Source organism: Mycteria americana, chromosome 2, assembly GCF_035582795.1.
Source record: "Mycteria americana isolate JAX WOST 10 ecotype Jacksonville Zoo and Gardens chromosome 2, USCA_MyAme_1.0, whole genome shotgun sequence".
Classification (NCBI taxonomy): Eukaryota; Metazoa; Chordata; class Aves; order Ciconiiformes; family Ciconiidae; genus Mycteria; species Mycteria americana.
Window position 1 is genome coordinate 24,328,047 of NC_134366.1, and position 17,265 is coordinate 24,345,311.

The window sequence follows — 17,265 nt, forward strand, 5'->3', positions numbered from 1 at the left end:
GGGCCGTGTCCGGAGCGGGCTGAGGAGGAGCAGCGCGGGAGCGGCCCGGCGGAAGGCAGCCGTGAAGGGGAGCGCGCAGCTGGGCCGGCGGGGCCGAGAAACGCCCGGCTAGTCACGGGCGGTGGGTGCAGAGCGGAGCCACCGACACCCGCGTCCCGGCCGGGGTGGCGAGGCGGGCGGTGCGAGGCGGGCCAGGCTGCCCGGAGGGCTGCCCGCTGCCGCTCCCTGGGCTGCGCTCAGTACCGCATAGAAAAAGGGCGCGTTGCCGCCTGATTAAAGGCAGCGTTAAAATGCTGATGCTAGGCGCCTGCACTTGGCGGGCCTCACCGCAGGTTTAGCGCTGGCGTTTCCTCATTTTGAATGCTACCGTAAATCTCTTCATAGGTGATAGTAGATCGGCTTTGTCGTACCTCATCTAATGAAACCTTGGGCAAGTGCTTCATAGCGGCCTCAGCGGCAGCGGCGTCTCTCGCTGCTGTTTAATACGCGCTGTACCGTGCGCATACATCGTATTCTGTAACTAACAATAAGATGACGGGGAAGAAGTGATTACGTTCAGTGTTTCCCACAATCTGCCGGGAGCCATTAACAAATCTTTACAAACATTCAGTTTCTATATTCACCTTCGCGCACAACGTAGTTGCGCGCAGCCTCTTGTACCTGAAAAGAGCAGAGCATCGTTGCTTCATGGTGTTGGAGACAAGAGTTGATGGAGTTGTTTTCAAATGTTTTTTAATCTCCTTTTATTTACCGACATTTACTTGGTTTGTTTTCTCGTTAAGTCCTGGCTTAATTTAACCTGGACTTAAGTTGAGGGGAAACACTCTTTTTACATGGGTTCATGGAAGTTAGTGGATTTAAAAATGCTGAAGCTTATAGTATTGTGATTAAACCACGCTCAAGGAATGATGAATATAATTGTATAGAGGCGTGAATATAAATAAGTTATGAATTGATATAATAGATAAGTAGGGATGGATTTTTTTTCCTTTCATGATTACAGTTGTAAGCTAGTTTATCAATTCATTTAATATTCATTTTTTTATTCCATATTTAGTAGAGCAAAGAAAAAAGTAGCATTCTCGAGGTATTTTTTGTGCGTAACTGCTCGCGTGTGTTATCCCTGGGATGATCCACGTGTTTTTCAGAGTTGCAGCTGGAGGATGTGCGGTCCCAGGCAGGGCTGGGCACGGGCCGGGGCTGCGGCGGAAGGAACAGTAGCAACAACTGGGCTGGTTGCGGTTCAAATCACTCAAGAAATTCCTTCTTCAAGCAAATGGCTTGGAAATCTTGCTGTATCGCTGCTCTCAGGCTGGTAGCCTAATCCTCAGGGGTATGGAAACAAGCTCAGGCTTTCTGAAGAAATGAATGCTTAATGCCCTCACCGTTCCTTCCCCAGCATTCGTAGCCACTCAGTTGTCCCCGCAGGTCCCGAGAGGCGCAGTGGGAGCAAGCCCCCGTGTCGTGCCCCGGCGTGGCTTTGCTGCGGCGGGCGAGCTGAGGTCATTTGTACCCAGCCCAACGCCCTTGGTGGAGCACGGCCCTGCCGCTGTGCTTGCGCCACAGGAGCCGAGAGGCAGAAGCGCCGCGTCCCTGCCGCAGAAGGAGCGAGGCCGTTCCCTGGGCATCCTCACAGCATCATGACTCTCCAGGTAAGCAGTTCTGCATCTGGTGAGACCGAGACGCAAGGAGAAGAGAGGAAGGGATGCACTGTCCATCTGTGGAATGCTGTGTCGGAGACAACAGTATTTCTTCAGCATAAGGATTATTACTGCAAAATCAAGGTTACCTTGTGGCACGGAAAATTTGCCTAAGCCTTTGGAGGTTAAATAATGCATTACTTTTTGCAAGTGGAGGGTGAGAGCCATGCTGCTTTTTTTGAACTATTCATAGGTCATGTAATTTTTTGGAGCCTTACCTGTTTAAAGCGTGTGTGAATTATTTTTCTTCATGTGTGCATTCGAGTTTGCTAGAACTGGATTATGCATTGAAAGGTAGGTACATATTTATTTTTTCAGGGTCTAGCTAGTTACCTGGATCTATAAAAGGAGGAGGGAAACTTCTAACACTGAAGCAGTGGTATATGTGCATTTGGGAAGCATGAATAATTTTGAAGGGAGTTGTGCATATTTTTTTAGGGTGTGTGCATCTTTGGAGTGGTACATTTTGATGGGCTTGTGTTTGGGTAGGAAAGCTTCTACTTTCTACCTTCTGGCTAGAGAGAGCTTCCTTCTACCTTGTCTCTGACTATAGATTTAAACAGTTCTTGAGGAATTTATCTTCATTGCTGGCTTTTAGCCTCCTACCTTTGTAGCAAACTATGTGTACTTTCCTTGTCTTGCCATGCCCTGATGGATTAGGCTGTTTTTCTTCATTAGGCTTTCTATTATCCCTTTCACTTCAAGATTTGCAAGTCCTTTTATCCTGGTCTCATTATAATGTCTGGCTCAGCTTGGTTAATGTGCGTGTTTTGCAAAGAGCGAGCAACATAATGCTCTGACCTAGATGCAGGGAGTGTATTGCCGGTAGCTCAGCAATTTTCTTCTGAGCTGCAATTATGTCGAATGGCACAAAGGTTTCATTGTGGCGTTTTACAGCTAAGAGGAAGAATCCTGTTTCTTCAGTGGGTCAGAATTGCCAAATCCTAAACACAACACCATCTTTGTTTAACTAGTGATCAGTGAAGTTATAGTTTGTTTTATTCTGCCTTGAATTCACTCTAGAAAATAAATGTATTAGCCTGATGTTTAAGCTATGAGCCATAAATCGCCATTAGAAAGAGCTGAGTCCAGTTGTTGTATACAGTTACACTTTCACACAAAAATCAGTGGTTGAAATATTACGGTATCCTACACATTCTGTTTTAGACATTAAGAGGTTTTCTATCCACTGTCGCTTTGGTTGACAGCTACCATCCATATCCATAAAAATTAATTGAATCAAGCTGTATGGGAATGAGGACAAAATGAATAAAGTAATGTTTTCATCAGGGAGGCTGTAAAAGATTTATAAGTTTTGCAAACTGGTAAAATATTCTGCTGTAAATGAAGAGTTCATTCAAGCTTTTTTCTTTGCAAAAAGGGAGTGTGTGATAATAGTCTGATAATTTGTGCATTTATCTTTAATGCATCTGTGTGTGTGTATATTTATGTCTGTATACATACTTATGCTTTTAATTTGAGGAGTTAAAGGGAATTGTATTGGCACATGATTAAAAGGAAATTATATTTTTATAGGCTGCTCCTAAGCATGTTGTGTAAGCAAGCAAATCCTAAGCAACAGTCTGTGCACAATGATTGGCTAGAGGGAGATGAAGAAAGAAGTGTTTAGTATTTAAATTTCATTTGTGCATATTTCTTGCTGTGTAAGATATGTATTTGCATATTTTTAAAACAGTATCTTGTGATATTTTCCTATAGATCTAAATAGAATAAAAGTATATGAAGATAGGCTTACTAACTTAATGGTTTCCTTTCTTAATTTAGTTTTTTGAGTTATCTTTTGTCTGTACAAGTCTAAAAGCTTCTTGTTCATACTTATTGTGAAGTTTAGATCAGAAAGCAATTCAAGGCATGTGGAAGATTTCCACTGACTTGAATAATCCTTGTACGTCAACGCTGGCAGAGGCTCACATGCAGTAGTGGCCACAGTATAAAGATGAAGATAAAACTTATTTAAACTTCAATCAATTGTGGCAACTCAGTTATGTTTTATTATTGATACCGATTAGGTACTTACTGTTAACAGAGCATGAATGCTGCTTTTGTTTGTATGTGTATGGGTAATACCAAGAGATGTCTGTGGTGTAGGAGTCACTGATAGGTACAGTCAAGTATGTCACATCTACTGGTGTTTGAATTAAGAATGAAATATTTATTTTAATAAAATTTTATCTATAAAAGAAATCTTAAGGGTGGTGGACCATCACATTTATTTTTGTAAGCAAACGTACATCCCTTTTATACATCTATACCAACAGTGTGAGTGTAAATGCTTTGCTTTTAGGAGTGTCAAAGATGTACAGTTCCAGTTTCTTTCAGACACTATTTTTAATTCAGTGATAAGTTAGTTGCACTGCTGATTTTGTTTCCCCTCATTGAGCGCACCTCCACAATAAATGCTATACACCTATTAAAAATACTTGTGTTAGTGCATATGCAGACATGTGTTTTTGTGTAATTAGACTACAGTTTTGGTTCCTGAGTACAGAACTCCTTTGTATTCTAATGCAGCAGTGTCTGAAACACTGCGGAGCAGTGTGGCGTGTCTGGAGTGACGCTGGGGTAAGGCGAGATGTAAATTTGGAGCGTGTGACTTCTTCTGCAGTAAGTGCCTACGTCCTTGCTCCTGCCCTGAGGAGGAGCACAAGGTGGACAGGGCCTATGTTCATGGAGGGATAAGCTACCTATCTGTCAAGGTACATAGTGAGGTAAAAAGTCATATGAACATTCTCGCAAGTACTGTGAGTTCAGACTCGTGTTTAGCTCATAGCGATGTGTCCGTCCGCCCCCGTGCTCCCAGGCTGAAGGTGTCCCAGGCTGAGGGCGTGCATGCTGTGTCTGAGCCACAGGGCAGTGCACTCATGCCCCAAAGCCCCGAATTCTCTCCCCATGCTGTTGGCGACTTGCTGGCCTCAAACGTGTGTGTTCACCTTTCTGGTTTTGGTTTTAAAAGGAAGGATAGTGATATTTACTTACTTTCTATGGCCCTTGGCAATTTTTGGTGAAAAATTAAAAATAAGTTTAACATCTGAACTTGCTGAAGCATTTCAGGTGGTTGTAGGAAATTCATGTACAGTTACCCTGCCAAAGGAGAACAAGAGAAAATACTGCATAATAAGAAAAATAAAGATTGCAAGGCTTTCATGAAAGCAAATATTAATATTACAAATACTAGGATTTCCTCATAGTGAGGACTTTATTATATTGCTTACAAGAAGCACACATGAACTATGAACTGTGATTACCAACTAAAGCACTGTTTTTTTCTTTTATGGCCAAAGATACTTCTCTTTCAAACATCTAGGATAAGCCAAGGATTGAATGATGCATTATTCAAAATGTTTTTGTTTGCGCCTAAGCTAGAAGCTATCAAAGCTATCATTTCTGGAGAAAGAATCGATTTCTCTAATCAAATTTGAGATTAGGGTTTTCTTGTTCATATGGATTTTTCTTCTATGGCATCAAGAACAAGTCGGTGTAGAGAATATATGGTTTTCACATTAGCCTAACAACTGATCCTAAGGGAAATACTATTACAACTTGTGCTGTAAACTTCATAAAGTCCAATGAAATTCTAATGCCAAAGCTTACAGAGTAATTAGTGGGAGTTTCTTTCTACCGTTCTTTACTTAATTGCTGTTCAGCAGATTCAGTATTTAAAGAAGAAATTAAATTATCTGAAATACCTGTCTGTAGCCACAGGTATTGCAACCGTGGCAGTCCAGCCATGGTTACAAAGATTTTGCAGCAGGAATCACTTAGGTATCAGATCATACTACTGTGTGCATCATGAAAACTTGGCCAGCTGACAAAGGATTTCTAAAGGTTTATAATTTACCGATTTGACCTGAAATATAAAGATTTTCATTCTTATATAACTATGTTCATAAAATGTTTCTATATTTAACTATTTCCTTTTAACATCCGCAATTTAAAGGGGTTTTAGAAGAACAAAAATTAATTGACTTGCACTTTGTGGCAAATACTAAAACTGTGTCTCCTGACCTATACATTGAGATATTTCATCACCAGCAAGACAGCAAACCCATCCATTCATGAATATACATATCTGAAGTTCTTATAAATAAGTACTGAATCTACCTCAATGTTAATGTCACTATTGCTAATTTAAAACATTAAATCAAACTGAAATTATTTTGTTTAGCTAAATTTCCAGAAATATTTGTTGTTCAGACCTGTCAGAAGATACAACTCCTGCTCCACAGAACGTATTACTTGAAGATAATTTCAAAGTGTTTGTTTTGTGGCAGTGGGGAGATACACCCTTGCTTTCAGACTACAAAATGCCACCTATACAGGTTAGAAAAGGCCTCTCAATATTAGCATAACTTTAACAAAAAGGTCACTAAATACTGTGAAGGTTGAGGACTTTATGCATGCTGTTGTATACCTCCTAGCCCTCATACAGTCCTGAAAAGTGTTTGCTATTAAGTGTTGCGTCCTCTTCTTGAGTTTCTTTCCTGTGGTAGGGGTGCCTCCCGTTAATAAGCAAAAGATGATCAGAGGTAAGGTACAGTTGTGGAAAGAACAGAGGAAATCCTTAGGCTTAGTTAGTTGGTAACAACTAGATGCTTTAATGATGCTTGAAGTGTTTTTTTGGGAAACGCTTGCTTTTATTATTATTTAATTTAAATCATTAAGCTGCTAATATGGCTACTTTTTAAATGGGACCCTCCATAGACTTTCCAAGATTTATTTACTTATACCGCTGTGACTATTTGTAGGGTACCACCTGTGGAATTTGTACTTTGTCAGGCTTCAAGGGGAACATCAGGCAACTATTACTGTCTGTATCATTAAAGCATTTGGGAGCCCTACTCAAGAGTGCTCGAGTTCTGCAAACAGAGAGGAGAAAGGTGGTATTGACTCTGAGAGCTTGCAGCCATCAGAAAAGCTGAATTTGACTCCAGTGCAAAGAACAGGTTCTGCTCACACAGTATGTATGCAATTTGTGCAGTAACTGTGTATTACTGCAACTTCTGCCTGAAAGTTCAAGGACTTATTATCATGTAGACCACTTTTTTTTTTTTTTTTTTAAACTCAGTTTAGCTGCAACTGAGAGTGAAGACTTTAGTTTGTGTTTAAAACGGAGCCAAACAAGCCCCTCAAATGTTACTTAAACTCTTTGATGAACTGGGACAGAAGACACTTTATGAAATGTTTAACAATTTACTCCTTAACCAAGGTGAGGAAGCTTGTACTCCAGTTTTCTAGCCTTTCAGGAAAACAAATAATAAGGTTTCATATTTCTGGCATTAAATTTCGTAGAAGAAGAAGAAAATATTTACATTTTCTTTATCCAGAACAAAGAAGCAAAAGAGCTTTTGCTGTCCATATAATCAATTTTTAATTCTGATCCAAGCTGACTAAATCCAGTTACTTCAGTTAAAACAGTTTTCATGATCAGTTTAATTCCTGCTAGAATGCTGATTTTTTTTTTTTTTTTAAGTTGTCCTGGTTTTGGCTGGGATAGAGTTGATTTCCTTCCTAGTGGCTGGTGTAGTGCTGTGTTTTGGGTTTTAGTATGAGAATAATATTGATAACACACCGATGTTTTGGCTGTTGCTAAGCGGTATTTACACTGGTCAAGGACTTTTTTTTTCAGCTCCCCGTGCTCTGCCAGGTGCCCAAGAAGCTGGGAGGGGGCACAGCCAGGATTGTTGATCCAAACTGACCAAAGGGCTATTCCATACCATATGGCGTCATGCTCGGTATATAAAGCTGGGGAAGCAGAAGGAAGGGGGGGACGTTTGGAGTGATGGCATTTGTCTTCCCAAGTAACCATTACGCGTGATGGAGCCCTGCTTTCCTGGAGATGGCTGAACACCTGCCTGCCCATGGGAAGGAGTGAATGAATTCCTTGCTTCGCTTTGCTCGCGTGCGCGGCTTTTGCGTTCCCTATTAAACGGTCCTTATCTCAACCCACGAGCGTGCTCACTTTTACTCTTTCGATTCTCTTCCCCATCCCACCGCGGGGGGAGTGAGCGAGCGGCTGCGTGGTGCTTAGTTGCCGTCTGGGGCTAAACCATGACAAAGTAAACAATAAGAGTAGATGGAAACAAAAAAAAAATGCCGAGAAGAGATGCTGTAAGGTCATTTCAGCATTATTGATTCAGCTTTTATATGTAGTCTGGAGCACATGATTTTGGTTTATCTAAATTATGTATAACACGTTCTGGGCATTTTGGTTTTTAATTCTAGAAACATCCTGTATTTGTCTTGCAGTGCTCCCACATATTTGGTTGGTTAAAAAAAAAGTTAAAAAAAATCCACCGTGTTTAGTTGTTCTTAAAAGAAATCAGACACAAAAAGTTGGACTGAAAGCTTCATGTTTTTCTATGGTACCGTTGTGTTGCCGTGAAAAGCCGAAATCAGAACTCAATAGTCGGGATGACTATTAAGCAGGTATTCTTTATTGCAGCGCTGGGCAGCACTGGGGATCGCTCCGCCACAAGTGCTCCGACAAACAAGCAAGATCACAGAGGTTATATGTTGCAAAATATACATATTCATAAGATTAATTTATATAAACATGAGATTTCTTGGAACTCATTAATATATGTAAATGTCCCTGACGCATGCGTACTTAAGTCCTTAGGTGGTCGTTAGGGATCCTCTGGTGGTCGTTGGAGGAAGTCAGTAGTCTTCATCACTCTGACCGCTGACTGAACTTTGTCTTTACGCATGCTCAGTCCATCTTTGTCTTGCTCATACTTTCCTTGCATATCCAAAATCAGGTGGTTCTTGTGTAGTTTCTCCTTATCAGCCCTTTCCAGGGACACAGGGCCTGAAGAATTCCTTTTTATCTATCTTCATTGCAACTATCTCTGCTAACCAAGGATTTAACACAGGCAAAGCATTCTTACTCTAATGATTAGGTCAAATAAAGAAAGCTCGTTAGCAATTCTGCTATCTAAGCTTACTGGCAAGCTAGGCCAAATTATCTGCGAAAGGGAGACTAAAAGGAAACATTGAGCAACCAAGATATTTACAGCATTTCTTTTTTGTCTTTGGGGATTTTAGCTCTTTTCAGTTGCATTTTATTAATATTGAGAATTATTTTTATTTGAAGAGGAACAAACTGCATAAGCATAGTTACATGTTTTCCATCTATAAAGTTTTAGATTTAAGAATATCATTTGGAAGTCATTTGATTTAGAATTTAATGCAGTAACTCTGCCAAATTGTATACCTTATCGAATGACCAAGTTTCAGAGCTTTAAGCAGACAAATAGCACTTGGAATCTGGCTAATTCTCAGTATTGTACTGAGTAAAGAATGAAGGATCATTATAATCAAAATACTCCACATAACAGCAGCGTTTCTCAAACTTACACTGATAAAGACTGTTTTTACAGCCTAGCTGTTTTCTGTACTCCTGCATCCACTACTGGGCATTTGGTTCTCGGAGGCCTTGGGGGGAATCTCCTGGAAACTTCTGCTTGTCAATTATGCAAACACTGAGGTTCTTGCTGAGTTGGAAGATTATTTGTTAATAAGCATCTGCATTGCTGCAGGATTTTTGTCTGAAGAGCTTTCCTTCCATTGCATTTTTAAGGGTGCTATGAACTGACAGAACTAGAGATGTGGATTATCATCATGAACCCTTCTCATCTAATGTTCTGTGAATTTATAACTGCAGTTTAAAGAAGATTCACGATTTATTTTTAATTCCTGTTTTGCAAGGAGCATTCTTTGCTAGAACACCCTTTTAATCATACATCATGATTTTTTTTTAAACATCCCTTTTAAATACATCTGTCTGCCTGCTGCTCCTTGTTTCAACTCTGGTGTTACAGATGTATGTCCTCCTGCAGTGAGCACTTTTGTTCTTAGAAGACTTGCGCTTTCTCTTTGTGGGTTTCAAATAGCAATTGAAAATTTTGTAAAAAATTAGAAATTCCTCAGAAGTTTGTATCTGGGAATTTTACTCACTAGCCAAACTACATTTCCAGGCCAAAAAAAAAAAAGTGAGTTCCATCTCCGGAGGCAGAGGTGACTCATTTGGTGGGAAAGTGGCCAGGTTTCTGTGCAGGCATGCTGCAGTGCACTTGGCTACCTGTCCTTACCCTCTTTCACCTGCTGCTGCTGCCTTAGTGCAGCTACCAGCTGATGTGTCCTTACATCAATGAATGTGTAGTTTTGTGATCCATGAAGGGGCCTTTCTTTGAAGAAAGATACTTGAGCATCAGTCTCTAATTACATTCTTTTTCATTTTTCCTTCTTAAATTTAAATACAGAAATAACCTCTCTCTTGTACTTTCTCTCTGTTTAAATACAGAATGCTATAGTGAACCCAGCTCTCATGCATAGTTGCTTATTTCTATCACCTGGTCCACCCAGGACAGTCACTTGCCAAGGAGAAAGGCATCAATTAAAGAGACAAATGTGCATTAGGTTTTCTTATTAAAAAAAAAAATTCTTTCCTGTAACTAGGGAAAGGAAAAAGTGGTCTAAAGAAGCACAGTACGGACTGCTGAGGTAATGCCAGTTATTTAAACAAACAGAGCTGCAGCACTCATGCTGAAACCATTGTTGAATACATCGCTGATTTTAGCACAAAGTTGTAGGCTGGTTTTGTACACATTAAATATATGTGTAATAGCACATCTTGCAGGATATACTGTGCTTCTGCAAATGCAGATCCAACTGAAAAGCTAAAATTATTGAAACCAGCATATAGCATATTAAAGTGCTTGTATCTTTTTTGCATTATAGTAGTGCAGCGAGCTGGCGGGTCTGTGGTCATTGTATGAAATCTATCTCTCTCTGAAACGTCCTGGGCATGAAACAGGACTCCAAACTCTATGCTAAAGTCTAGCCTGAGACCTAGTATATAGAGAGAATAACAGCTATAGCCTTGGGTTGATGTGAATGTGGGATGCACGATGATGAAAGGAGTGAATTTTTACTTCACTCTTGTGGTCCACTGTGTTTGAGAGTTGGGTGTTGAAGGTGATCCTGGCAGTAGCACTGCTCATCTCTGTGAGGTACATCTGTGCCAACTGTTGGTCACCTACAGCGCTGTCAGCAGAGAAGTGGAAATAGAAGGGCAAAGTGGGCAGTACCCCTCAGAGGGTACTCGAGCTCCGCCACTCGAGTCAACACAATGGAGTCAGGGCCAAAAGGATTCAGAGATTACTGCTGGGGCATAAAGTTCAGTGAACACCTTCATACCCCCAGTGTGACTGTGAAAGACATATACACTACATTCATCGTATAGGCTGCTTGCATGAATATATCTGTAGATATCCTGACACTAGACTGTCTGTAATGGTTCCAAGTGTTTAGGTGTAAAACTGTTGGAAAAAAGAGGTTTACTTAGTTTAACAGTGCTGACCCTATCAGCTAAGTAGGCCTAGTTCCCTTTCTAATAACTTACCATTTTATTAAGCTTCTTTCCTGGGAAAATGCCTAGACTTACCTCTAAATCCAAATGAGTAACTAAGAGTATCTAATGATACTACTGTGTGTGCTACACAATGTTTTAAGCACACCCCTTGACAGGAAAACTAACACTTTCTTTTCTTTCATCAGGCTGACTTTGATGGTGCTGCAGAAGATGTAAAAAAATTAAAAACAAGACCAACTGATGAAGAACTGAAGGAACTATATGGATTCTACAAACAGGCTACTGTTGGAGATGTTAATATTGGTATTCCTATTCCTATATATAGTTCACATTTACTCCCATATCTTGATGAAATCAAGCAAATGTTATGTAAATCTGCATGATAATCAAAGGTATGCATTTATTTTGGCAGAATGTCCAGGAATGCTAGATTTGAAAGGCAAAGCCAAATGGGAGGCATGGAACCTGAAAAAAGGTGTTACACCAATTAAATTTACATCATGTAGTCATGTTTATAGGATGACAAATGAGGAAAGATAATGACTCCTACTTTCCTTTGCAGGTTTATCCAAGGAGGATGCCATGAATGCCTATATCTCTAAAGCAAAAGCAATGGTAGAAAAATATGGGATCTAGAATACTCAAAATAATTCCCACTAATAACTAACTCTTCAGTAGCTAATGAACTAACTCTGTTGAGAAAAATGCAATACTAACTCCTTATTGTGCAGTCTGACAGTAAAATCTTTTAAGCATAAGCTGTTTGACTGTAAAGGGTATTTCCATACATACTCTATTTTTAGATTGTATCTTATTCTAAATAAATTTGAACGTAATAAATTACAGAAAGCTTAAGAATTGTGGATTTTTGTGGGTATTAAATTATATTTAGCATTTTTACAGGAGCATGCAAACAGAGAACCTCTAAAAGTAAAATAACATAGATGTCATTTTTTGCAAACGAGGTTACGGAACAAAGTCAAGGGTTTGTGCAAGATGAGAAGAGGGAAAAGATGAAAACTTTTTTGTTTTTAAGACCCAAAGCCAATGTTTACTTTCAAAAAAATGAGAAAAACTCCCGCTTTTAAAGGATTACAATAAAGATCTGGAAGAACAGAACAGCTCTTAGGCATAACTGCATGCAATTGTACAGAAAGAACAACTTGCTATGAAGTGCTGTGGACTAATCTTACACCTTCTGCTGTTAAAATAGAGGGAAGTACTCATAGATCAGTATTTTCTATACATCTTGTTATGTGTTTTGTCAAGAAAATCTCATTAGAGGGTTCCAGCAGATAAAAGTGACCTCCAGGAAGCTTGTAAAAGGAAGTATCCCCACTTGTTAGATCACGCCAGGCTGAAAAATATATTTAAAGTGTCAGAGAAACGTCAACTATTGTGGTCATTTTACATAACTATTTCAAAGTTATTATTTAATAATTATTTTAAATCCCATATCAACTGTTTTGGTTCATACATTGAGACTGCTCTGTTGATTTGTTTCATTTAAGGAGATAAAAGACTCTAGAAAACTCTTCAGTAAGTGATTTGATACAACAGGAAAATGCATAAGTATAAGAGGAAAACCATTTAACCAAAGTACCTTCTATATCATGTGGTATATCTTCAGACCCGTTAAAGCAGGTAATATCACAAGAGAAAGGGATATTCCCTTCTGACTTCTCAAAACTATGAACACAAAAAATAGTAATAAAACTTTTAATAAGATATCTACATTTGGGGTTTGCTTACACATACAAAATAGCTTTTTCTTTCTCCTCCAAAACATAACAAACTTAGGAATTAGATTGTGCAGAACATCAGGAGAAGGAATTATGTAAGGAAGGAATCTGTAAGATTCTTAGCTCCTTACCCTACTGCAATTAGGTCTAAAATTTTGAAGAAAGAATGACCCAATAGTTAGGAAAAAAAGAGATTCAACCTGCAATAAAAATTCTCACCTACAATAAACTATTATGTTGTCTGCTTATATTCAAGTTCTAATGTTTCAGGGCCTTATCAGCATCAGGTTCCTACAGCCAAAATGGGTCCCACATCCAAGGGTGTCCTTGTCTTTGCGAGGATAAGAAACCTTAACCACTCGGCTATGTGAGCTGTGCGTAACATCCAGTGGGGACAGCAGTTAGGACAGAAGCAGCCAGTTGCCCTCTAGATGCGTAGAACACAGGGATTCTTTGCTTCTGGTTAGGCTAGGGGGCCTTGAATCAGGAGGCTGAATGCAGTGATCCTGAAGCATGATCAGTTGGGCTTATTAGCCTCAGAAAACAATAAAAGATGTGAGAATATTCCTTTTAGTGGCTACTAACTTTGGATCCTAAGTAGAACTGTAATTCTGCCATGACCTGTTCACTACTGTAATAACAGCAGTGGTTGCTACAGTAAGCAGTGTTTTCATCTAGGGCTTAAATACTAGAATATAAATGGAAAAGCACACAAAGGAGAAAACTATGTTTACTGTTTCATATTCTTTTTATAACAGAAACAAGAACAAATTACAAAGAAAGAAAAAAGAAAACCTGAAATGATCAGACAGAATTAAAACTGTAAAATACAAATATAAATGTAATACAAAATTGTAAAACTTACGAAAGTGTCTGAAGAACTCTACAGTCTTCTCTGACAGTAAGTATCAGCTGTTTCTTAAAGTCCTCATTTTGCAGAAGCTCAGGAGGAACTCCTCCTGTAACTTTTACATATGCAAGAATGTCTTCATCTTTTGTCTCACATAGGGGTATGCTTTTGATGAGAAGAAATGCTTCAGACTGTCAGCACCAGACAAAACAGATCAGATGTTTTATGTAATATACTTTAAATAATATATTCATTAAGAATTGTTTTAGTAAAAAAGTACAATGATTCTCTGTCTTCAAAATACAATGGCCGAGTAGTTTAACATCCACAGAAAACAACCCTTTTCCGCTTCCTGGAAAGGATTAGTAGACTGTGTTTCCTGAAAATACAGATTTGGAATGAGCCAAGTACCCTCAAGGTCTGAAACTTCCACAGACAAATAACCATTCATTTAATTTTGTTCAAAGTTTGACTCTCACTATTGGAATACAACTAATAAAATAATCTATTTAAGAGAAAGAAAAGCCTAGCAGTGGACACAAATCCAACTAATGTAGGACTGGAGAGACCAACCGATTATGGAAATTTGCAGGAATAATAATTGCTTCCATGAAGTACTAGCTCGTACTCAGGATTGCTAAGAAGCCCCAGAAACAGAACAACGGAAATAGTGAATGCTGACTGAGGACAGGAGGACTGGGAAAAGGCCACTTCACTGTTGTTTTCCTGAGAAAGACTAGCAGAACCACCAGAACCTCAGAAGGAATTGAGGACAGATTAAAACGCCAACAAAGAATGAGGAGGGAAAGAAATAAACAGACAAATGTACTGAGGGCTGGTGAAGGAGGTTTATGAAAGGCTAGGTTAAGACAGTTATTTCACATATTACAGAGTAGGGAGTGGCACTTTATATTTTGTTTTGATTACTTTTTAGTATTAAGCCAAAGGCCATAGTAAATAATACAGTATTCAAAAAAGGTAGCATTAGCTTAAGGAGACCGTTCTCCCTAGGCTAAGGTTAGCAGCAGTCAATATTCTGTAATGTCAAATTCTCTGTCTGCCTCAGAATTAATTTCCCCTAAGGAAACAGAACATTTTTCTCCATACATTAAGAAGCAATGCTTGTTTTATATTAAAGCCACTCTGCATACCATACTGTAAAATGTTATTTTTACTCTTGGTAGCTAATATACTGTTTTGTTTCATACTATTAATGATTCTGTAACTTACGGTTGGGGCATGTCCCCCTGATACAAAAAGATGGATTGGCTCTAGTCCATACTTTTCTTTCAGGTGTAGCGCAACTGCAAAACTAATATAAGATCCAAAACTGCAGCAAAAGCAGAAATTAAAGCAAAGTAAGCAAAAACATATGTAAAAACTGGAAAATTTAAACATAATTTGAATTTCAGTGCTAGCTGGCTATCTTGAACAGTTACTGAAACCATATATGACATAAATTATAGTGATATTAGCTAATTGACATGAAGTGTATTCCTATACAGTCTAGTTTTACAAATCAGACTTTTAAAAATCTCTTTCTTTTAGTACTCTCCTTAATTTGCAGTAAGAACAGTTATTTTGAATACTTGAGACTAAGTGATCTTCAAAATCTATGTTTTATGAATGGTTCCCCCCTGCATTCATATAGAGCAAGCACTGACACAAATATTAACAGTAAACACAATTATAATTTATCAGTGTTAAAAAAAAAAAAAAAGAAAAGAAACACAACACTGCCATTTTTAGAAGACATTGTGCCTGAAGTAATAAATAAATAACCAGAGTCTTTGAGATCAACAGCATGTTTTAGGATGACTTGACAAAAGACCTTTGCAGAAGTATATTTTCCTAAAGTTTTTGCAAATAAAGGCAAGTAGCTATCTACTCCTAGAGTTCAAAGATAAAGCTCCTTCACCAGGGTATCTAAAAATGTATGTATTTTTACCTGTGACCAAAAAATGCAAATGGTTTTTCCTGCAATTCTTCTAACAAAGCACTTGTAATTTCATTAACTATGGTTGTTACGTCTTCTGCAAAAGGCTCCTTAAGACGAGATTCTCTTCCAGGAAATGTTACAACGAACACTGCAGAAGAGGTGGAGGAAGGGAGGGAAAAGAATTATAGTTATTTCAAACAGAAACAGTAAAATAATTTAAATAAATTTTTAAATCTATTCTGCAGAATATATAGATTATTTAAATTAATCCTTCTTACAGTTGATACAGTGTATTTGCTATTGCTACTACTGTCTTTTAATCCTGTGAGAGATTAGGTTTCAATCCCTTTCTTTACTCACGGATGTTGCCTCTCCAATTGATCTGATTGATAAATGCCTTGGGTCAGAAATACACAAGGTCCTGATCTCAGCTGAGGTTTCAAAGCAACTTTATTACTATTAGTATTAATAACAACCACAAATTCGTTAATTTCAATAATAGTAAGTTTGAGGGTTGTGTAAAATACATCCTTTCAAGGGCAGCATTAGAAAGTTAAACTATATTCGAATTGTACAGTCTCTGTTTTCTTCTTTGCAGGCTCTTCACCACTGCACGTAGTAAAATGTGGAATCATAGTATAAATTGATGGTAATTTATATTTATATGGAAGGACATATTACATGCTTTTATTATATTCCTTTCAAAATTGGGGGTTTTCCTTTCACTGTTTAGAGAAAGTAAGGAATGAATAGGTCAGAAAAAAATGGTGATTTTCTAAAATCTCCTTGACATCACACATACTGCCAAACTCATATGGAAGTAATGGGTCAGATGCAAAGTATTTTAGAAGAGACAGAATAAGCTACTACCTAATACTATAGATGTTTGCATCTTCTATACTTCCTTTCTGCACAAAACATCTCTGAAAGAGCATGCTGCACCCTGATTTTATTCATCTGTGTCTGCAGTTGCTCCTAGGCTATCTCCTTAATAACTTTGTTGGAAGTAGTTCCAGTAGACAAAAGCTTTTTTTTTCTTTTTTTTTAAATTTCAAGGAAAATTTGATGTGACTTGTGCAACTGTTTACAGAAAGCACGCAAGCATTTAGAGGACTGCTACAATTGTAATGGCAATGCTCTCTATAAATGCTAAATCATTTTTTTTCTTTGTGGAAGGTCTGGAAAAGAGCCTTGGTTTGTCTTCAAGTAGTTCAGCAATAGATCTTTTTAGTGCTGATACAGCCTGATAGCAATGAGAATTACTTCGCACTGTAACTAAATGTCATTTCACTGTTATAAATCCATAGTTTAAACTTCAGTTTGGATATAAGGAGTGCAAAACCATGCAAACACTCTGGATAAAAGAAATTCATTCTGTGCAGTCTCTCAACATTAAAAATAGTTCTCATATCTTCACTGTTAACCTTGCTGATGCCTTTTTTTAACATACTAAAAATATGCCAGTGTATTGCTGTTTCTGAATCATACCAATAGTTTCTGAAGCAGTCAAGCATACTATAGTCTTGTGAAATTTAGCTCTGAGGATATAACTTTTTAACCTAGTCAAATATAATTTGATCCAAGGTGGTACAGAAACTTGGTAAACTCAGCACCCTAATGGAAATACTAATTGCTAATGG

The 17,265-nt window shown here is 38.4% G+C and overlaps 2 protein-coding genes across 7 annotated transcripts in view; one reads left to right on the top strand and one right to left on the bottom strand.

The window, feature by feature from the left end:
* On the top strand, positions 1-12,738 carry ACBD7 (acyl-CoA binding domain containing 7). 3 transcript variants are annotated; one of them, XM_075492740.1, is made up of 7 exons: positions 1-121; positions 1,149-1,333; positions 1,417-1,652; positions 11,280-11,397; positions 11,507-11,569; positions 11,657-11,709; positions 12,606-12,738. In XM_075492740.1, exons 3-7 carry the CDS (start codon positions 1,641-1,643, stop codon positions 12,639-12,641), a joined length of 282 nt encoding a protein of 93 aa, XP_075348855.1. In that variant the 5' UTR covers positions 1-121; positions 1,149-1,333; positions 1,417-1,640; the 3' UTR covers positions 12,642-12,738. The 3 variants fall into 3 exon arrangements, with proteins under 3 accessions (XP_075348855.1, XP_075348856.1, XP_075348857.1); XM_075492741.1 differs by having other exon boundaries at positions 1,429-1,652; XM_075492742.1 differs by lacking the exon at positions 12,606-12,738 and having other exon boundaries at positions 11,657-11,910.
* Positions 12,139-17,265, bottom strand: part of OLAH (oleoyl-ACP hydrolase) — a 21,766-nt gene continuing 16,639 nt past the window's right edge. For all 4 annotated transcript variants that reach the window (XM_075492739.1, XM_075492737.1, XM_075492738.1 and 1 more), the window contains exons 3-7: positions 15,635-15,773; positions 14,917-15,016; positions 13,702-13,877; positions 12,698-12,783; positions 12,139-12,451 (exon numbers count right to left, since the gene is read on the bottom strand). In XM_075492739.1, coding sequence (XP_075348854.1) covers positions 12,318-12,451; positions 12,698-12,783; positions 13,702-13,877; positions 14,917-15,016; positions 15,635-15,773 — 635 coding nt within the window. In that variant the 3' untranslated portion in view covers positions 12,139-12,317. The remainder of the gene's footprint in view (positions 12,452-12,697; positions 12,784-13,701; positions 13,878-14,916; positions 15,017-15,634; positions 15,774-17,265) is intronic.

Bases quoted from the DNA above. Each gene is read 5' to 3' on its own strand.
- ACBD7 (XM_075492740.1), top strand. The intron at 11,398-11,506 runs GTATTCCTATTC...TTATTTTGGCAG, and splicing joins TGTTGGAGATGTTAATATTG to AATGTCCAGGAATGCTAGAT. The intron at 11,570-11,656 runs GTGTTACACCAA...TTTCCTTTGCAG, and splicing joins GGCATGGAACCTGAAAAAAG to GTTTATCCAAGGAGGATGCC.